This window comes from Diorhabda carinulata, chromosome 7 (genome assembly GCF_026250575.1).
Source record: "Diorhabda carinulata isolate Delta chromosome 7, icDioCari1.1, whole genome shotgun sequence".
Taxonomy (NCBI): domain Eukaryota; kingdom Metazoa; phylum Arthropoda; class Insecta; order Coleoptera; family Chrysomelidae; genus Diorhabda; species Diorhabda carinulata.
The window spans coordinates 5,998,087-6,021,129 of NC_079466.1; the positions used below are offsets into that span (position 1 = coordinate 5,998,087).

A 23,043-nucleotide genomic window follows, 5' to 3' on the forward strand; every position below is an offset into this window, starting at 1 on the left:
GTTCATATTCGACTTCATAGCTTCTATTTTATCATCAAACAAAAATAATGAAAGGTCATTTGCAGGAAATGTTTGAGTGAATAATTTAAGTGTAGAAGTAAACCCACTGGTAGATTGAGAAGTTGCCCTCTGTCATCTAAAACCAAGTCATCAAATGTTCATTATATTTTTACTGTTGGTTGAATAAATCTGTTGACAAGTAATCAAAATAAGTTACTTCTTGAACGACAGCATTCTATGATACTACATTTTACAAATTCGAGGAAGTATTGTCTTTCACGCACATATTATGACTACCATTTAATATCTATAAAATCAAGATCTTGGCCACCTGGGACAACACATTTTGCAGTAACATGATATCCATCAAATTCCATACAACTCCATACTTTAGCTTGGCTTTTAAAACTCATGCATTGAGATCAAGTCGCTTAAATTGTTGTATAACAGAACCTATAACTTTTTGTAACCCGAATTTTCATTCGACCCTACATTAAATGTCGTGATTATGACTGGTTTTGTGAATCCATAGACAGTTTCAGCTAATTCTCTAAACTCTTAAAGTAAGAGAAATGTTTCGAAATCCTGAGCATGAGTATTAGCAGTAGATAAACTGTTTCCCACTTTGAATAGTAATGTATATTGATCCAGAATATCCAACGGCTTAAGGTTGTCCTAGCATACTGGAAGTTATTTTGATACCAGTTGAAACTGATGGTATTCATTTGTTCCGCTCAACAATTATCCAGTCAGGCAATTTAATTGATTATTCAATGTACATTAGAAGAGGTATCTGCCTATTTGTCGCAGTTACACCGTGACCTATGCTTTATGAATATGAAATATGGAAAATACTTGATCTGGTTCAAGAATTGATGCCATAATCTCCAAATAATGGATTGATGTTTCAGCGAAACTACTATCCCAAGTGACTTTTGTAGTAATCAACCAAAGCTCGAGTGAGCTTGACAGAAGCTGTCGATACACGTTTTCATAACTCTGCAAATTTCTGGAAATCAACTGAAAGTATGTCTGAGTCAAGTTTTTACACTTGAATATACTGCTTTCGTCTTTTATCATCTATGGCACTCCCAAATAAAGAACAATTGAACAAATATTTTCAAAAAAGTAAAAACTACATGAAGTGATTACAATCTAGAGTCCACCATCCCCAATGTAATCATAACTATAGTGTATATGTAATACATCATAAGATCTGATCCATAAATGTCTAAAACAAAAAAGTGCTTGGTTCATTGACACTCCTTCACGAATTCCACTTCAAATTGGTTGGTCATCTACCATATTCACCAGATTTAGCTACCAGCGACTTTTTCCTGTTTTTCTAAACCACAGTTTCAAAAAATAAAAATGATTGTGGAAAAATGTCTTGTTTTTTTGTTAGGTGAGAAACTTTCCAAAAAAACCTCGCATTGAACGCCTAAAGTATATTATACAATTGAAAAAAGGGCAATTAACACAGAAAAGACATGAACATAAAAATATGATCTCATGAAAGTGAGGAAAATGAAAGGTTTTTTTTATAAATTTCGTTCTAGATTAGGATCCGCACTGAGCTAATAGGTGATTTATCTTATACATGATCAAATTTTCCAAAAACACCTTTATATTAGACGTTCTTTCACTAATTGGTCTCACTACAATCAGTAGACCTTTTTTTCTTTCATTCGTTCATGATAGTTAGAAAACGGAGTCATCATGCAATTATTCTCTGCCTTCTTCAATAGTTGACATTTATACATTATGGTCTTTCATTAAATTTGAGGTATGTTATTGTCGCCTGGATTATATTCAGAAAAGAATTACCCTGTGGTAGTTTCTCTCTGACCACTATGCCATTTGAGTATCTATATCCTGATATTTTGAGGTGATATTGTTCTATTTTTCGCATTTCGTTCTTAGAAGATTAAAAATTGTCATTGAAAAAATTGCAAGTCAGATTTTTATTTATTGAAATATATTTTCATTTATTTGATTAGTTGTCCTTATGTGGAAATTTTGAGACAGGTCAAAAAGTCCAGCATCGATATTTATATTTAAAGAAGCCTGAATGCAAAGAATATTTAAGTACACATTCAATCCACTTCAAAATTTTTTTCTTATTTTCTACTAATTAAAAGTTAGTTGACACTGAAATTTCATTTTATAAATCAATATTATAGTTTCATTATTTTTTATAAAAAAAAAAATAATTTTGTTATACATTTTTGAATAAGCTAAAAATATTTTTCAGCATATTTTAACATACAGTTATGGATTGAAATTAGTAAGTCAGGGTCCATTAAGAAACTCGTTATTGGATCATTTTGTTGGAATAACTGATTTATTATTAGATGGGAAAAAAAGTCATTTAGAAAGTGTACACAATGCTAACAGAGAAAAAAATCTTTATAGGCAGTATTGTACGGACAGACACAAACTAATTAAACCCTTATGTGAGTATTAATAAATAACATGTAAATCTAATGAAATCGTATTTCATTAGGTTTAATTTAGCTTTAAGTTGTTTAGTTATTTCCTTGTTTATATAAAATGCTTGGCAAAAACTGTGTCAGTTTATTTCTGTTGGGCTTATAAAAAATGTCGAATAAGTAAATTTAAGTTCACTGATTAAAGTTATTTGCACTCTTTCATTGATTTCATTGAAAGACCTATAAACGCATTTTTATATTTGATAATACATTGATAAAGTACAATACGTCCCTCTATGTCTTGATAAGCGATTTCTGTTCTCTTATTTTTTATCTTATTCTTCTTGGAATTAACAAATGAATGTTTCTTAAAATTATCCAGTCCATCTACAAGTCAAAACCACATAACTCTACAATTAATAATTCCAAAGTTACGGTGGCTTAAAATTAATCTGAACTAATTAAATTGTTTATGCAAGAACAGTGGTTCTTTTTTTGTTTTTTATGTCACGAATCTTATGAAGACAGGTTACAGTGATCGCAAAAGAACTTATGCAGTTTGGAGGATAGTGAAACTGAAGAAATAGGTTTAATATGAATCCGCCCTAAAACTGCAATGTTTGATAAAACATCCTGATACGTTCATTCGAAAAACTGCAATAGATGTCTCCAAAAGCTGACAATATATTTGGGGTATATGGTTGTAAAAATAAGTTGATAGGTTATATTGGAGTCACACCATATATACTTCCAATGAAAATATTTTTAAAACTCGAAATATTATCATGTTACGTTACTTGATCAGCAATAAGTCATTTATCCTCATACTCGTAGTTGAATCACTTTCAACTAGAATTTACTTAAATTCTTGGAAGTTAAGGTTGTTTTGATGATGGATAAGGAATGTGTCCTAATACCGAGCTGGAATTTCTAGAAACTTTGATATTTTACACACTATTTATTACTACTACTACAGTAATACTGAAAATTAGACTACTTATAGTAACCAAGTTAGCATCTTCTAATTGTATAATTTTAAATGTTGGTGTAGCGACTTGGCAATATTATGAATTATTTTCTCATTAATGTTCTCGTTCAGTCATTCATAAAAGCCGCTTCTTCATGTTCAATAAGAGTGCAGGACATCGTTAGTAAGGTGATTTCGAATCATTGAATAACTAGAGTGAGTACTCATATACCGGGTGTCCCACGACGAGTTAAAACTATCTGTATATGTCAAAATACTTAATAGTAAAATCATAAAAATTTCTACGTTTGGGTTTTCGGATACGATCTTTTAACTAAAATATTTTCAAAGATGGCCTATTTCCGGTTCTACCGGAAGTCGACTATAACTTTGTTATTTTAAATAGCACACTCTGTGTATTAATACATTTTTTAAATCTACGTAAAATTTTAGTATACTTTTGTCTAAAAATTTTTTTCGAAAAATGCATACTTTTTGAGTTATTCATTTTTTTTGTAAAAAATTTGACAGCTGCAGACCCCTATAAATGATTGTTTACGAGGATACCCTTAAGGATATGAAAATAGTTTCTGTTCGGTTACTTTTAGCAAGGTCAGACGTATTTGAATATATTTTGAAAAATTTTTCATTTCATACAGGATGTGTATTAAAAGTGTGCAAAGTTTAACTTCATAAATATCAAATTTCTTTATTTTTTTAAATAGAACCACCTGTTTTTTCTATTTTAATGCATTCAGGGGTAAAAAATAAGGCAAATTCATGTATACTTTCCTATACCTAAACCTCACCGTTATCCAGGTATTAAATGTTTTCTCCAAATTTTTAGAGATGCAGGTGTGGTCTAAATTTTATTTTTACCCATTGATACAAGCACTAAAAAAGAAAAAAGTATTTTTCTTTATCTTGTCAAGGTCTGTAAAAAAATCGAATCAAATTGCATTGCATTTTTAACAAGTTTTAATGTTTTACGTATATTTTTAGTAGGCTGTATTAAATGATACTTATTTAATTGTAATTGTTGGTACTTTCGAAAATCGTTAAAAAACGGCTCTTTCTCGATTTAATAACGAAGATTAAGTAAATTTGCTTTTAATCCACGGTGAATGTGACAAGAGTATGTACTTTAGTTGATGCAAGATATCCAGATAGACCACGACCAAACTCGCATACTGTTAAAAGAATCGTCAACAATTTGAAGCTATACGGTTCATTTGAAGCAAAATTTGATCGAATTAACTGCTATTAGAAAAAATCAAATAATTCATTCACTTCAATTTTACGATGGGTATTTGAATGGTTAGGAAATACAATCAATTAATTTATTCTTAGAAAATAATGTAAAAAACACTTTTTGTATGTTTTTTGTTTTATTTTCAGGTGAAAGATATCTTGATATTTTAAGAAATTTAAAACAAAATTATTTAGACCGCTTACTACCAGACGAATTACACCAACTTTCTTTATTCATGACGGTGTTCCTGCTCACAATTCATTTTTAGAAGAGCAATTTGAAGACGGGCAAATAATGGTTAGGTTCGGTGGCCCCCTCTTTCTCCCAATATGAAGCCACTAGATTTTTTTATATGGGGTCACATAAAACAAGAGGTTTACTTAAAGCCTTAATAACTAAAGAAGATTGTGAGCAAAAAAATTGAAATTCCTTCAAATCCCTTTCTGATATGATGATAAGCTGTGCGACGAATGAAAGTGTACTAAGAAGGGTTGAAAAATGCATTGTAGTTCAAGGGAGCAATTTTGAACATTTACCTTAAAACATCAGACTATTTTCCTTTGGCTTTTAATTTTCCATAAAATTTTGTAGCATATCTTATTATTGTTGATTTCGATCGTGGTCTATCTGGATATCTTACTGCAAAGAAAGCACATGTTCTTGTAACAACTTTGCCATATTTACCACATATTAAAAGCAAATTTACATCATCTTATTTTTCTTAGTGCTTGTATCAACGGGTCAAAATAAAATTAAAAAATAATTTATAAGGGTCTGCAAAAGTAAAATGTTTTACAAGAAAATTACTAAATCAAGAATGCATTTTTCGAAAAAAGATTTTAGACAAATTAAAATTTTACGTAGATTTCAAAAATGTATTAATATACAGGGTGCTCCATTTAAAATAAAAAAAGTTATAGTCGACTTCCGGTAGAAAGTTTCTAGCTCCAACGTCACACTTTAAAATTATTATTGAAGTTTCTTCTCAATCTTCTTCTGTGTCCAAAGGCGAAAACCCAGAATTGATGTTATCACCATAACTTCTGATATGGGTATATTATCATCTATAGAAACGAAACCCTAAAAATGTAACTACTGTTCATTTTGTTAGTTTCTATAGGTGACAATTATTTTTTTCTTTTCTGGAAACGCCACACATATCTGTAAGCTCTCAGGTTCTCATTAATTCCCAGCTTTTTTGTTGCAATTACAAGTAGTAATTTTACTAACAGAAAACCAAATTTTTCTCGCAAATTTTATGGCATGGAAAATGTTGATCCATACGGTAAAATTTACTTGTAATATTTACAGGTCAGTAATGTTAGGTTAATATCGGTAACCTAAATCTAGATTGGTGGAAGTTCACTAGGAGGTCTGAGGCTTATTGAACCTTTTTATTCTTCAATTAGATGTACATATGTTTTATAATATCGTTATTTTCAGTAAATGAAAAGGAATACGAGAAAGCGATTCTACTGGCGGAAAAGTATCTAGATTTTGAAACCTTGGTAACAATTTGTGATGCTACAGACAATCAAGAAAGATTGGATGAATACATGGATAGATTCAGTAACAACGGATTTTCAGAATATGTCTATAATTGGTTCCTTAAAGAAAACAAACAAGGAAAATTATTAGATAAATATAGAAAAACTGGAAAAACGAAGAATTTGCAAAAGTTGTCAACCTTTTTATCCGATCACCCGTCATTATCTTGGATGCAACAAATATTTGATAAAAAATTTCCTATGGCTGCAAATACTTTGTGTGAGTAAATACTAAATCATTATATACTATAGGCCACAGAATCTTCCAAATCTTCTATTTTGTATTTTTTTTGTTTTCCCTTGTGAGCCAGTCATTGGCTGCCACACGTATAGTAGATCCATAAATCCAAAAAAGTTGGCTGGCATCCTTTCTTGAAAAGAGCGTTATATCGATCTTATTTATCATTCTGTATCAAACGAAAATTATCAAACTGAAACTTGTAGCAATGAAATGTATGTGTATTTTGAAGTAATATACATTACGACCCAAAGGATCTGTTGTGTTCCCCTTTTTTGCTGTGATACTGGAGATGTTCGGTGTTAACAATTCCTTCCTTTTGGAATGTTCAGAATGTGGAATGGCTGTAGCATACCATTCCAGGTGTAATACTCTGGAGTTCCGTGGTCTCTCATACTTCGAGAGAAGGTGAATAAAAGTTTCATCCTCTACATGGAAGAATATTTATTTTGCATTCTCTGCTAAGTCTAGCGTCTTCAGGTGTCAATTGAAATGGCAATACCCAACAAGACTCTTCTTTGGCTATACTATAGGTTCCCAGGGGTATCTTTGGCTGCCTCAACTTATGTAGATTGTTCCAGTAACTGATTTTTTTATCTACCTCCTTTTTTAGTATCTTCTCTATTGTTCTGTAGTCGATTCCACAGAAGGGTTTATTCACCCCTACTTTGGCAAGTCTGTCTGCTATTTCATTTCCATCAACTCCAGTAGGTCCTAGCTCATTCAACTTGTCCAGGCATTACCAAACCAGCTTGGCTATTATGACATAGGAGCTCAAAGCTCTAATAGCTGCTTGGCTATAGGACAGGGTGATGATCTCGTATTTGCGGTAATTTCTTTCTAAGTTGAACTGTATGTAGTTCTTGTTCGAGTTGACATTTAGTCTCCCCAATTGACACCACCTTATCACATTAATTTCAAGCGACTATTTCATGTTTTTCCACTGTCCTTACGTTTAAAATTTGTTATTGTTTCTTTAAACCTCTCCCAACTTTAACACCCTCGGCGCATTTTATATTGAATTTGGGCGATATCTGCTTGTTTTATCTACTTACACATTCTTTAGAAATATATCTATTAAGTAAAATATTTTTGTTTCCATTTAGATACTTTGGCTACCAATGAAAAAGATTCATTAACAAGACAAAAAACTATGTTGAGCCTGTGCAAGTTATCAAAACTGGCTGGACCGATGACAGGGGATTTAGAAGCTTACATCGAAAATATAAACAACAGGTTAGGACTAATTAACTGTCAAGAAGAATTGCCTGATTATGTTCTTCAGCAGTTTGGCTATGATACACTTAAACCTTGTGTAATATCTCCAAAAGAACTTATTAATCTTTATACCTGCAAAGAATACGTTGACGCAAGCGAGTTAGAATTCAAAAAAGCCTTAGATATTCTGAACTTCATACAAGATGAGGAATTAATAGATGAATTACATTTAAGTATTTGGAGAAGAGCTATTCTCAGAGATTCTTGGAATTTCAAGAATTTGGATTGTCCCATGGAAGTTTTAAGCACAACTTTATTCTATAAAATAGTGGATCTTTTGCTAGATTTGGGTAATGTAGTTTTAGTTTATATTGAGAAAATGTCTTCCAATGCTTGGTTTTATATAATTTTTATTATCTAATGAGGGGCTACAAATTTGACGAATTTCAATTTTTTTGAAGATTTGTTGTCATTTTATTTTAATGAGAGTAAACAGAATTAATTAAAAGACTACTACGTTTATAATCAACAAACTGTTTACTACTACTAAACTAACATATTATTATTGTCTGAAGTGAATTTCGTTAACTTGGTTTTCAAAACTCGTGACAGAAAAAATAAACTTGAATTTGTCAAAGAATAGAGCTTATAATTGGCAAACTTTTTAGGGATGCAAAGTCAGACAAGTCTAAATAGGATTTGATGAATAATAAGTGTAATATAACACAATCCATATAGGGATTTAAGCTAAATATATTGATTATAACAGTAGTTAAAAATTTGTTTTTGTAATAGCAACAATAATATTCTTTCTTATTTCAGGTGTTAACCCGCAAACACTTTTGCCACCAATTAATATGTTACTAGATAGTCCAGAACTTGGACAGTTGAAGGAAAATCCAAATTTCGAGTTTTTAATAAAAACGGCTTATGAATACATAAATCGTACACAGATCATGGAATAAGTTGAATTATTAATTTAATTTAAAATAAAAATAATTTTATTATAAATTTTTTTATTTCAAACATTATTCAAGGAACTATATAAAAACATACTGTGTTATTAATGTACACCAAAGAAATACACTTTAAAACAGAAAAATATCTATCTAGTGTATCCTAGTTAAATCTTCTACCATTTTCACTGCATTTTCTACAGTCATCTAAAATAAAAAAATTTAAATTACTGTTATTCATTTCAATGCTAAATTACTTACTCCTACTGCATCTGCCACTTCTTTCATCTTATCTTGTGATAAATCTAAAAAGCTTTCCACTAAATCCCCATCTATAAAACCTTCACTGTTTTCAGTTTTAATATCTGTATGAAATGCTCTCCAGAAAGAATGTTCAATTTTGCCAACAGATTTTATCGTAGATGCTAATTTGTTTTGCAATTCTTGCAAAAATTCGTAGAAATCTTGAGGAATTTGTGTTACTAAACCTAAAACAAGAATAAAACAAAAAAATGTTGGAATTTTTTACACAAAAAATAATTGACCAAACAAAATGCTATACCGTAATCCTCACATTCTAACAGTCCTAAAAAACTACAACTACTCTCACTATCCCAAGAGGCAAACAGTAGTAATTTTAAATAACAGCTACAATATTCAAACGGTTTAGTTGGTATGTTGACACATTTCAATTTGATATACATTGTAGGAGATGGAAAAATACCTACTTAATACCTTCCAAGAAATCAAGGAAGTAAGTAAGATGTATTTCTTTTAAATTGATACTAGGTAATGTCATACTATAAGTGACAAATAAACAAGATGTGGAGTGAAGAAAATTATGTTCATGGCGGCCAGATAAGAATATAAAATCCTATATATTAGAAATTATGAAATTATTCGTCAAAAAGGGTTCCACAAATTTTTTCACTATAGTGGCCAAAAGAAGATGAAAATATTTCCTCATATACTACAATGGTTACCACCACAAACTTTTCAGAATATAGATTATATTGCTTCAAGTTTTTAGAAAATTAGAAAATATCAATAAACGCGCTCTACACATAAAAGAATTAGATATACAATAGAACACGATTTAATATATATATATATATATATATATATATATATATATATATATATATATATATATATATATATATATATATATATATATATATATATAAATATCTAGTTAGCCTAGACCAGTTCCATGCATAAACAAAATATTGCGTTACCATAGCAACGAATAATAACTTATTAGAAGTGTCAGTGTAAAGTTTGAGGTCAAAAAAGTAAATCAGAGTTACGCAATAAATTAAAGAAAAAATATGTCCACCAAAATTGTGAAAATCGAAAAATTGGAGTATCAAGCCATTATCAAGTACCTGTATTTAAAAGGGTTAAGAGGTAAGCAGATTTACGAAGATATGCTTAATACCCTTGGTGATCAATGTCAATGGAAGGCCAAAAACGGATATCTGAAGCACTGAATATTTCATACGAACGCGTTCATCATATAGTTCACGTCAATTTGGACATGAGAAAAATTGCTGCAAAATGAATCCCCAAATTTTTGAATTTGGACCAAAAGCCTGCAAGGGTAGAATCATCGCGTTCGACCTGTGCTCGTTTTGAAAACGATGTAGACTTCTTAAACCGAATTGTTACTATGGATGAGACTTGGGTACATTTCTACGATCTAGAAACAAAGCAACAATCGATGGAATTGCGACACTCTGTTTCTCCAAGACCTAAGAAGTTTCGTGTCCAAAAATCTGTTGGAAAAGTTCTTTCTTCATTTTTTTGGGATTGCCATGGAATAATCATTATTGATTTTTTGGATAAGACTAGAACAATAACTGGAGATTACTATTCGACATTAGTGACCACTCTACAGTTTGACAATAATTGCTTCTATGTACTACCTAACCAATTTCGATGCAATTGGCTCGACTTGAAACACCCACAATCTTCATTGCTCTTTGTTTTTTCAAGTCATATGTATAGATCCATACTACTATAAAGATATTTATACACAGCCTTTGGTTCAAATTTAACAAATTTGAATGTAGAAGACAATGCGAGACTTCTTTTGAACATTGGTCAGATTATGGAAGATCCAACATGAACAAACTCTACATCCATATGATCATTGAGTATCTAGTTGATGCTAGTCATACAAACACCCAAAGATGTTTCAATTTCATGGTACGTCACTTGATTTTGTTCAAACATATCATCAATCTAGATAGCTTTTAAAAAATTCGTCCATTATATCGGTTATTTACAGTGCTGTAGGACAGGGTTTTTCTATATTGATTTATAAATTATAAGACATGAAAGGATCTATTAAGTGAATATATTTGAAATTGAAAAATAGTTACCAATTGCTCCTCCAACAGTACCGAACAAGACACACCCTCTTGTAGGTGTTGACGTTTCTCCAATATTTTGCATAACAAGAGAGCCATGCCTAAATACATTTATCATATCCCCAACATGAAACTGACCCACTTCTTGCATTTGTGAGCGCTCTTCGTCTGTTGTGGCGGCACTGTCTTTCTGACAAACAAACATATTGAAATTGTTTTCGGCACCCAGAAAAGTATCATCGTCTAGAATTTCGACAGCTGTCATCCAATTAGGATTATAATCTCTTGCAATTTCTTCAAAACTACCTGTAATATAAATAAATTATTTTACGACTTCTGAAAAAGGCATACTTTCCATAATGTTTTTATAGGGTGTCCACACTTTCAGTTAAAGAATGTAATTTTAATACGTGTACTTTGAAACCACACAACTCTAGGCCTATTCTTATATTTTTTTTCATAAGATCACAATGTCTCAATAAATTTATTCTAATAATTTCTGGTCCGTGCTATTGTACGGTATAGAAGATTGGATACTGAAAGTTAACACCATGAACAGATTGAGGGCATTTGAGATGTGGATCTACCAAAGAATTTTGAAAGTTCCCTGGATGGCCAGAAAAACTTCTAAGGAAAATAAGAAAAGAACGTGAATTGCTGATAGAGGAAAGAAGGGGATTGGGTAGAAAGATGATGTGGCTCTACAATATTAAAAAGTGGAAAGGGATAAGAACCACAAGAGAATTAATTCATACCACCAGAGATAAGATAAAATGGTCACAAGTAATCACAAATATCCATTAATGGATAGAAGAATCAATTCTGTCAAAAACATACATGATATTAATATTTCAATTTAATAGTCTTATAGTGAATGAATTTTCTATGTAAAGAAATTTAAAATTGCGCCCGGCAGAATCCCTTTCCTTTTTGTACACTGTTGCAGCTATTCTGAAGCACCAGAAAATTCTTGTAAATCATTTATAAAAATTCTCAAACATTCATAGAGCACTTAAAAACTCTCAGTATCATATATACAAAGCAAAGTTGCAGTTAAAGGAAAGCTAATGATCTTATTTTTTTTATAACAATAAATTACCTTCCATTGTTTTGTATTGCAATAGAGTCATACTCCTCATTAAATCTCCAATTAATATAAAATCTCCTTTTGTTTTCAAATATAACGATATAATATTATTGAATTGTGAACATTCCAGCCGCAATTCTTTCTCGGCTGTCCATTCAAAAAGTCTCACTGTACTATTTATACTAGCTAATAATTTTCCATTGAATTCAGCCAGTGAGTAACAAGCTCCTTTGATCTCTTTTTCTGAAACTTGTGTTAATTTGTTTTCGCTCCAATGGAATACCAAAAGGCGCCCCTGTTTAGGTTCCGCTTCTTCGGGATTAACATTAGCTGTACCTAAGAAACATACAAGAAAAGTTAACATATTTAGAAAGTTGTACTTAATTTGCAAATATTTGTGATTCCTAACTTAATCACTGAGAAGCATTGTAATACATACCAACAATAAAATATGGATTAGGATCATTTCCTAAAGTGCAAGACACAAGAGACATTGCATATTCTTGTTGCATTAATTGATGTGCATGTAATACTTCAAATGTGTTTTGATCGATTATAAGTAAATTGTGTACTTCTACTTCTTGACCATAATCAGGAACTTGACTTGATAATAAACTGCTACTACTAGACTTGCTAATTCCTAATGATCCTACACTACTTGAAATTGTAACAGATTGTGCCATTGTAGATGCACTCTGTCGTGCTGGATTTAATCCTGTTGAATCTTGAATATCGATACGAGCTGTCACCACACCAAATGTCTGAAATACAATTGAACAAATTTACAAAACCAAATGTTAATAGAAAAATCTAATGTTCATTAATTATTTTTATTATTAAAATATAAACATAAAAAATATTTTTGTATACATTGTAAAGTATGTTGATTATTTATGTCAAATGAGGGTTTTTATAATAGAAAAATGCTAATTAAAAATATATTTTTCTTAGTTTGCAAAAATATGGCTATCTGACGAATAATTGTAGACCCCATAAACTATGGATCGGATATGCATATTGAGCAGATTTTCCAACTAACAATTGTGTTACTAAAACAATTTGTTGTGAATTACAAAATTCAACAATTATACATGATTCACTTACTGTTCTTTGAATGTAGGACCAAAGAAGTAGTGAATTTCTAACTAATATTCACTATTTTTTGCATATCAAAATTCAAAAAGATTCTTATTTATTTAAAAAAAAACAAACACAAATTTACATAAATTGAAAATGTTTCATTTCAATGTCGCAACTTTTATTATATAAAACAGAACATTTCAAAGCTGCATATTAACTTTGATAACTATATGTTAGTATATGAAAAGTATGATCGGGTTATTGTCGTTCATAAACTTAACGAAATAATGGGTTTTTGTCATAACATACAATCATTACTATCTTATATAAATGGGTAAATTCAATCGGCTGATGGTTGTTTGGTTTTTGTTCCAATTTTAAAGTGATCAATTTCCCTTATAAGGTTATTTATTTACTTTTTTCACTTTTCAGCATAAAAATGCTTCATTAGTAGACAAATTTTGCATATAATCCGTGTATGTTGTTTAATCACTGCGAACTGCTCAATAATTATTATTAAAACACCTAACATCTAGTACAAAACTGAAATATAATATAATTTGATAATGGTAGAAAAACTATGCAATTATAAACTAACACACAAATTGAAGTAATAAAAATAAAAGGTTTGTATATGTTGTTTTAAATTTGAAATTTCCACAGAAAACATTCAAAGCCCTGATAAAAATCTCGCTCTGGGTCCACAATCAGTTAATAGGTGATCTATCTGATCCAGGATCATAATTCAAAAATCTTTTGTGCCATCATATTGGCAAAAGACAAGTTAAAGAAAAATAAACCGAATAAAGACAATTCTACTAACTTGGTTAGAATATATTGAAAGTGTCTGTCAAACAGCCATACTGAAGTATGCCAGTTTTATTGAAGTTTTTCATAAACAATAAGTATTGTTTGCGTAAAATCTCGAATTACAAATATAAATTAACATATTACACAACTTGACTAAGATAAAAATTCTTAAAAAATAGTAGAGTTTACCTGAGTTTGTTCTTGATATGCAATTCTTCTAGCTGACTCTTGCAATGGTACTGTTCTTATATGTAATTTTTGGATTTCATCAATTGTTCCAATTGTCACTGAGGTATCTGTTGCTAAAGCCAGGCTAAAAAACGAAAGATTGATAATAAATAAATGTTTATGTCTAGCAGTCTATGATCATTGAATAAATCAATTAATAGGTATTATTAAAAAATCACTTTCTCATAATTACATGATTATACCTTATCAATTACAAATAATTTATGGCCTTCATTTAAGGTAGTCCAATACTTCCATATAAATAATACTTACCTATCGGGATAAGCTTCGGCATTGAGAGAACACATATGATTGACTTCTTTCATGTTTACATTTGAGAATACTAATTTATGATTAGATGAATAAATAACAGTCGGTCTATCTGAACAAGCGAAAACATTTGTTGTACTCAAAGATCTGAATGTCCTTAAAACTGTCGGTTGAGTGCCTAATGTTACTTTTTTCTTTTCACTTAACAGTCCTGAATCTTTGTGAAGTGTAAAGTAGAACATGGAACCGTCACCAAGTGCACATAACAGATAATTGTGACCTTCAAAACTTGCCATTAGGACTGATCGAGGTATTATCTCTAAAAATTTTTAAAAAATACATGCCTATTTTGAACTATAGTTTTTAAAATATACTTTTCAGTGTTATAATCACTTTTTTTAACATAACAATAAAATTGTATCTGATACTCTATTTTATATAAAATTCGATAAACTAGGATGTATTTTGAAATGTGTTTGAATAAAATCTATATTTCGCTTTGAATTATCCAATTTATATTTATCAATCATGATTATGTATTAAAAAGCAACACAATTGAATAAAAGTTTTACTTTATGACTAGAAATATAATTGAACACTACAAAATCTTATCATTATCTAAAAATGAAATTTTTAAATTAAATATTGTTATAATCGCCTTTTACAACATTAAAAACGCCAATAATATTCTCAAAAGTGAGTAGGTTTCACATAATCAGCTAAATTTAATCCCAAAGATTATATTATTTCAAGACTAGAAAAGGGGTTCTTATTTAACTGTGGAGTCCGTCCTAGCACCACTACATGCCATGGAGACCTAAAGCTTTATCGGATATTTTAACAATTCTGTGTGGTTGTTCAATCTATTTAGGACTTCTTCTACTGTTGTCTCACATCCTCATTGGCCTTCGTCTATCTTTCTTATACCTTGTTTCTCTTTTCAATTGTTTTATTGTTTCCTGACATTTCTATGTACTCTAGAGAAGTTTTACAATGATTTTACTACTGTTAATAGTGGAAAGCTATAATATAGTTACAATATCTCCTGATTTGTTCGTCTGTTCAGATTTCACCCACTTTTCTCTTTAGTTTATACATCTGGGTATCTTTCTTTGCTATTGCTCTGTATATTACTTTTTATTAATAATTAATATCGTTTCTGAAGTGTTATAAATACTTGCTGGTATTCTGGTTTTTGTTGTGAATATTTTTTCTTTGTCATTTTGCTTTCTAAATTTATTTATGATTTATTAAGTTATCATTTTTATATGATTACCTTTGAAACGTTTCTCCATTTAAATGTCTTGTAAACATTAGATAAACTTTAATCACAGTGTAGTCTGAGACAAATAATATATAGTTCATATTTTAAATTATATATAGTGATGTATCACTTACCTCCCCCTAATAGTTCCTTAGTAGATTCAGATAAATCGGGTAATCTTAAAATTCTTGCAGATATATCTGTCCATAATCCTACAGCAACTAAATCTGAAGTTGTACCTTCTCCTAGAATACTAATGTCGAGACATGCTACTTCTACATCTAATGTTGTATTTCTGTAAAACAAATAAATTTTGCTTGGAACATCTACTTGTCATTGTGATTGATAAAATTTCTTAAGTAGTTCAGTTTAACTGGTTTTAATGATATAGAGAGCTAATTACAGCAGGATGAAAAATGTTATTAATTCATCCACATCTAACTCTTATTTTAACAATTGTTATAATAATTGTAAAAAGCATTGATTACTTCAAATCATCAATTTTTTTGTGTAGTTCATATGCATTTAGTTTGATGCTTAACACTGATAAGTAGAGAAAATTGAAAGTAAACTCCGATTCCTTCAAATCTTAAAATCAACTGAAATTTCAAGTAGGACTGGAAGATTCTGATGCTAAATTTTATCCTTAAAAATTATACATTATACACACCTGCACAAACTAGTTGTCAATCTTCAATATTGTGCATTTCCATATTTCCTATGTTTTAACATATCTGCTTACATAGTTATCTATATAAGTTACCCATACCTTAGGTCAATTTGATATAATTACAAAATCGATTTTATATTTAACTTATCCACTTTACATTGATAACTTCTGTATCTAACACTTATAAAAACTAAGTGATTATGGATATTGGTCAGTAATATCCTAAACTACCATATATTTAATAAATAACACCCCAAATATCAATGGATCTTCCTCCAAATAATGTGGTGTTTGAGGAGTTGCATTGAAATGAAATTTCTTGTTCTATGACCAAAATAGTTTTCTTTTTTGGTGATCTATGGTTTATATATGAAATTGGACAGAAATCCTAGGTCTTAAATTAGATTCTTTTAAATGTAATTGCACACTCGAGTTAAAAGTCGATTTTGGTGTTACTAAACAAATTAACTAATTTTGCGAAAAATCAATAGCGGTAATCTTGGAACTTGGAAACTAAATTGGTTTATTTCTTATGTTTCAAACTATTTTGGTATTTTTCATAAAAAAATTTAAAACACACATCAATAAACTTTAACATTTCAAAATTTATCCTAGGACTTAAGAATAGTTATTCATAATTATGATAAATAAATTATTTTTAAATTAGCAATTGTTGCCTCAATTATTTTGAATCCTATTTCCGATTTATATATCTGAAACACCTTGATTTAAACTGATTTTTATAAGGTACATTAAAATACGAACCCTTTCAATATTAATTCATTTGGATGTATTTCCAAATAGTATAAAGCAGATCCAGTCGAGACAATTACTTGAGACGTATTACAAGCAACAACACTTATGTTTTTTTCAGTGGGTGGTTTCCATTCAGCTAATAAATTTTTAGTTTGTGCAGAAACAAGTCTTGCCGACGTTGGAGTTACTTGAATGATCTGTTCGTGAATGACATTCCCACAAAAGAATGTTTGTTGATCTGATGCGAACCCAGCAATATCAGTTTCTTCCACTTCTTCCCCATTTAAACTCAAGACCCTAGTTTGACCAACAAAAGAAAGAACCAGAGTATTATCTTGTTTACTACCTGCAACAATAGATAAGAATTTGCATAAATATACAAACTGCTCAAGGAGTATTAATGTTCAATTTAATTTGGCTCAATAACTGTGGCTGTGAAGTTCAATTTTTACACACTTGGGAAAGTGCAGATCCCAAAATTTCTAAAACGAGTAGTTTCACAGAATACATCCAATGGTTATTTTGTGATAAAATTAATTAAGGTACTAAATTAGGTAAAACTATATCTCTAAAAATATATTATGAGGTCCATTTGAACATATAAAAGTAGATTTAGGTGTAAGAATAGTTTAACAACTTAAATCAACTGTTATCGACAATTTCAGATAGTTTTGTTGTAGTATAGTTCAACTTTTTATGTATCAAAATATGATTTGGTTATTTCATAAATTGAATGCATTAAAAATTATAACTCCTTTTTTCATTTTAATAGTTGGGAATAAAAAAGATTAATTCATAAATATCTTACCTGCAACTTGTAGTGCCCACATCCCTTTAATACCTGGTAAATCTATAGATGCATGTTCTTGTATGCCAATACCATTTCTAATAATTCGTAAAGATCCTTCTTTAAAAGCGCCTGAGCAAGTGACAAGCTGCCCTTGGCCTTGCCTCTCTAAATCGACAACACACATATCTAAAATTGGTGCTAAATTTGTGAAAGACTCCATAATAGTGACATAAGAACCATTTTCATCAGCTTTTGTATTCAATTTCACTAACTGAGAGTCACCCATTCTAGATCCGATGAAAAGTACACCATTATCAAGATATGTTATACATTCAGGAGTTGCAATCTCACCTAAAAGTTCAACTTTTAGGTCTTTGACGATCTCGATACCATCAGTTCTAGTTTCTGTTTCAATGAACAACATGAATAAATGGCCAGCCATATCTCCAAGGAGGTACCGCAGGCCTCCAGGATCCACTTTAGCATAACATATTATTGTACTTTGCTGAAAAATACAAGTAACATCTATTAAAGCACATATATACAAACAAGTATTGGTAATAACAAAATTAATATATTTCTTAAAGTGAAACAGGTATTGTTATTAACAAAATTAAAATATTTCTAAAGTAAAACGCGGTCTCAGTCAATTGAAAAACTTTCAGCATTATGGGTAAAATGGCACTGTTAAGATGAAATGTCCATTGTACTTCTCCAATATTATAAGTAGTTCACTCATACAACTTTATGTGTTCAATAAAAAACATGAAAGACTGACGATGGGATGTGATCAAAAAAATAAGGTGAATGAATTTTTATAGCAACAATTATTTATGATACAATCTACATCAACTATGCTTATCAGTTGAAATATGTTTTTGGTGTTCATTTAGTATTTAGAAATTAGTTAAGGACAATGAAAATCAGTATGTAGATAAGTTTGTTCTATTCAAAAAGGCACTTCGTCATCATGAAAACGCGCTCTACCACAAATCGTTTCTGATTTACTAGTTTTTCATCACACAATTAGTTAAGACATATAACCTTAATTGTCTGTTTTTAGAAAATATTTGTTTTTTAATATAAAAAGATAACAGTTACATAATTATCATTTTTAATAAAACTTACTTTAATAACTGGTGGTGCTACCACTACTGGTGTGATACCGTCATGGTACAAAATGCTCTCCTGGCCAATAATAATTGCTCCCGCAAGAGGAGATGGTACTGGGATAATAATGGAAGCTTCAGTTTCTACATTATCTTGCCTCCATGGTATTTTCACAAATTCTTTTTCTCTTAAAGAAATCTCATGTGTTTTCACATGACGACCATTTCCATCTTGATGGATTAATATTAATGTAGGATTTGCACATCCATGTAAGAATTCAACATCATGGACTTGTAACTCTTCCATCCTAAAAAATAGTAATTTCATATTCAATAAATAAGATTATGAATAATTATTTGAAATGTGATCAAAAATGTTAACACACCTAAAATTAGTTGCTTTTAATTCTGAATTATTATCCAACTGTATGATTTTAAAAAGCCCCTCATAAAGTCTGAGACCAATAACTCTAGCTTTTGGATCTATTACAGCCAATATTCCAGTTTCAGAAGGTTTCCCTATTCTATCAGCTACATTACCGTGTGCTTTAGTGATAATATCAATATTCTCACCATCACTAATACACTCCAATATCATGGCGTTGTACCTTAAGGTCACTATAAAAAGTAAGTCTTTCCATTCATTCTAAAAAGTAGAAATAAAAAATGTTTTTCAATACGCTAGTAATTATCAACATTAATAAGTTTTAAGCGGATAGCTAGAATATAGGTAAATTTTTTACGTTTTCTTTCACATAAAGTTTTAATCAATGGAGATTAAAAAAATTATCAAATTTCTTCTTTCATAAATGTTGGTACTTTTCATTGATTAGAAAATATTACAATCAAAGGAGTTTGATTAGAAAAAAAAATTGAATTAAAAAAACAACAGTTTAAAGTAATTAAGCAAGGTATTTCTCAAGTCATAAAGGTAAATATAAAGAAGAATACTGATACGAGGGTGGCTCCTTAAGTTTTGAGAAATGACAACACTGTGAATATGTCAAATCTGACTTTGCCATTATAAAGTTTGACATTTTAAAAGATGAACAGCTTATGTTGTCATAGAAGTTCTATTTGAGTTGTTTACAGATACTTGAGGCATCCATCTTAGTAAAAAATGGAATTAAATCGCGAACATTTTCTTGATTTTCCATGGCTTTCGATGTAGATTAAACCAACAACAGTTCAACTTTTGATGATGAAGCACCATCTCAAGCCACCATGTTTTGCTTTGTTTTCTGAATCAATTGAGGTCGCAATAAATTGTATGGGTCTTTCAGGATGAGACAAATGCAACAAAAGTTGTTCATGCATGAAGCACTTACAAGCAAATGGTCACCTGTTTTTTCCGAATAACTGGACATGTCACCACCATTCCATTAGAAAAATCTAGGACAATTTTGAAAGATACATCAGCATTTGTTTGCCAGAAGTGTTTTAAACAAATCAGGGAAACTAATCACAGAAGAAGAATCATTCTCCACTATGACAATGAAAGCTCTTACATATCAGTTGAAACAAAAACATTTTTGAATAGTCAAAACACCAAATTGATGGGTCATTCACTGTATAGTCCTTGTTTGGCACCCAATGATTTCTTCTTATTCCCACATATCAAAAGTAAATTGCGAGGTCAACATTTTTCTACACCTACAGAAGAGGTTGATGCGTTCAAATAACATGTTTTGAGATACTTAAATTGGAATGGAGAAAATGCTTCAACGATTGGTCCAAACGCAAGGGAAAGTTTAATGATCTTAATGGAGAATATTTTGAAAAACAATAAAGCCATATCCAATTTTAAACATTTGTTTCTATTTGTCAATCTCAAAATTTAAGTAGCAACACTCAGCTGAATGAAATTATTGAATATCAATTAGATAATTAAATATATCATGTTTTATATCAATTAGCATCTTTTAATTTTTTAACCAACACAAGAATCTATTGCTATAAGTACATAAAAAAATTCCAAATCATCATAGACGTAAGTTAGATTCCAACAAGGTTATATTTTATTTTTTTCAGTTAGCTAAAAAAAATGAAGCCATCACAACCGACTTGAGATGAAAGCAACTCCAAAAACACACATGTTACCTATATACAAACTATGGCATTTACCTGTGGTCTAAATAATTTCATAACAGCTACTTTTCCATATAATCCGATTTCTTTTATTGGTCTTAGACCTTCGGGTGTTACTAAATAAATTTCTAATCTAGTATTTTTAGCAACAATTAGATTCAAATCGGAAGATGATGTGAAATTACCTGAAAATAAATTAGTAAAACTTGATGTCAATACTTTACAAACATTTATATACCAGTTACACATGCTGTAACTGCAGTTGGTTTGTGAGCCGTAACCACATAATGATGAGACATTTTATATAAATTCGGTTATACTATCTTTGATATTATTTTAATTTTTCAAATTATTAAATATAACATGTTTCCATACACCATTTGACAGTAGGGTACCGCTAATCTTAAGTCATTTGTCAATGATATAAAACATGAATAGATCGGTCACTCTGAACCAAAATTGAACACTGTTGAAGGATAGCGACATCTAGAAGTCTAACTCATGAGCGGGCGCGTACATCCCGTTCCTCTAAGCATCTATCTCCGGATCAATCAGCGGAGAGATGCGAAGAAGAACATTCTATCACCCCCTGTCATTTCGACAGGTCCTCATTCTTGTTTGCATCACACTTTCGCGCTTAGACTCCTTCCTCTCCCCTGAGTTCTATGGGAGATTCTTGGAAGTATCATCTTTTTGTTAAAAGTTAGCCTATTGACTAAACATTCTTGTCTTCCTGGTTGTTTGGACGTCTTAATGTGTGTGTGTGTGTGTTTTCGCTGCCTCGGATAAACAATTTCCAGCCTTCTTCGGTAAGAAAAGATCTAATCTGAGTGGTCCATCGTCTTCTTTACAGGTGTCCCCGATATATAATTCGGCATTTGCTGATGAAGTGTGGAGTTACCGCTTCGGGGGGTGTACTCTTGTGGGTTGTATTGGGAGCTTTTGTTTTGTTTTTTTAGGTTTTTTGGTGTGTTTAGTATTTTTTAAAACAATTTTTATTAACATAACTTAACCTAATGATCCTGTTGTCCTTTGTTTTACTTTACCTGCTGGACCATCAGTGTTGCTGCTTATTCTGCAGCATACTCAATAGCTCAGACGTTCTGCTGGAGCTGGCGCATTTTTAGCATCTAGTGCGTAGCAGCCTCCTGTTTGCGTTGGTTTATTTCTTTCTATCTCCTTCGGCTTTTTCGGGCACCCCCTTTAGTTAGCCGGGTGCTCTTCTCCACAGTGCCTTTTATTTTGGCTTTTCTGTTCTGTTGAGGGTGCTGTCCGTTACACTATGCGCTACAGCGCATCTTACGCAGTGAATGTCCATGTTGCACGTGTTTTGTTCGTGGTGGAAGCCTTAGCACCTGCGAGCTCTATTACTACCATGATTATTGGTAGTCATTTCATTTTCGGCTGTTGTCAGCGTTCTTTTGTACGACTCGTCAGTTGCCATACTTTTTATGATTTTAGTCCATTCTGCCAGGCCTTTTACGACCAGCTTCCTTCCTTTCTCTTCGTTGAGTAAGTACGTATACCACTCAATCTCTTTATATTCTTCTACGGGCATCTTCATTTTGTTGAAATTTTCTTTTATTGCTGTCTTTATTCTCCTATTCTCCTCTTTCTGAATCTTGTTTTCTTTGTTGTTGCCTCTAAATATTTATCAATATCAATAAAATTAAATAATTAACAAAGTTTTCAATCTTTGTATTCTATTCTGTATACAATATAAATACAAAAAAAATGAAACTGAACGGAGCAATTTACGTAGGTAGGTTGGTAAGTAACAAAATAAATTATTTGTACATTATTAATTTTTTTTCTGTCATACCCGCAACCACTTTTGTATTATTTCTTCAATTGAACTGAGTCTTTTGCAGTTGAAGAATCATATGACGAATCATCACCAAAGGTT

The 23,043-nt window shown here is 30.7% G+C and overlaps 2 protein-coding genes across 2 annotated transcripts in view; one reads left to right on the plus strand and one right to left on the minus strand.

The window, feature by feature from the left end:
- Positions 1–8,665, plus strand: part of LOC130896676 (nuclear pore complex protein Nup133) — a 23,169-nt gene extending 14,504 nt beyond the window's left edge. The window contains exons 11-14 of the mRNA XM_057804929.1: positions 2,255–2,456; positions 6,095–6,418; positions 7,543–8,004; positions 8,477–8,665. Coding sequence (XP_057660912.1) covers positions 2,255–2,456; positions 6,095–6,418; positions 7,543–8,004; positions 8,477–8,619 — 1,131 coding nt within the window. The 3' untranslated portion in view covers positions 8,620–8,665. The remainder of the gene's footprint in view (positions 1–2,254; positions 2,457–6,094; positions 6,419–7,542; positions 8,005–8,476) is intronic.
- LOC130896677 (DNA damage-binding protein 1) lies at positions 8,633–21,573 on the minus strand. The gene is made up of 14 exons (XM_057804930.1): positions 21,376–21,573; positions 21,174–21,322; positions 19,436–19,695; positions 19,069–19,357; positions 17,959–18,445; positions 17,160–17,496; positions 15,859–16,019; positions 14,464–14,779; positions 14,152–14,275; positions 12,512–12,833; positions 12,085–12,408; positions 10,998–11,291; positions 8,872–9,098; positions 8,633–8,817 (listed from the first exon to the last, which is right to left on the minus strand). The coding sequence occupies exons 1-14, from the start codon at positions 21,434–21,436 to the stop codon at positions 8,764–8,766; spliced, it is 3,405 nt and encodes a 1,134-aa protein (XP_057660913.1). The 5' UTR covers positions 21,437–21,573; the 3' UTR covers positions 8,633–8,763.
- Positions 21,574–23,043: the final 1,470 nt, after the last annotated feature.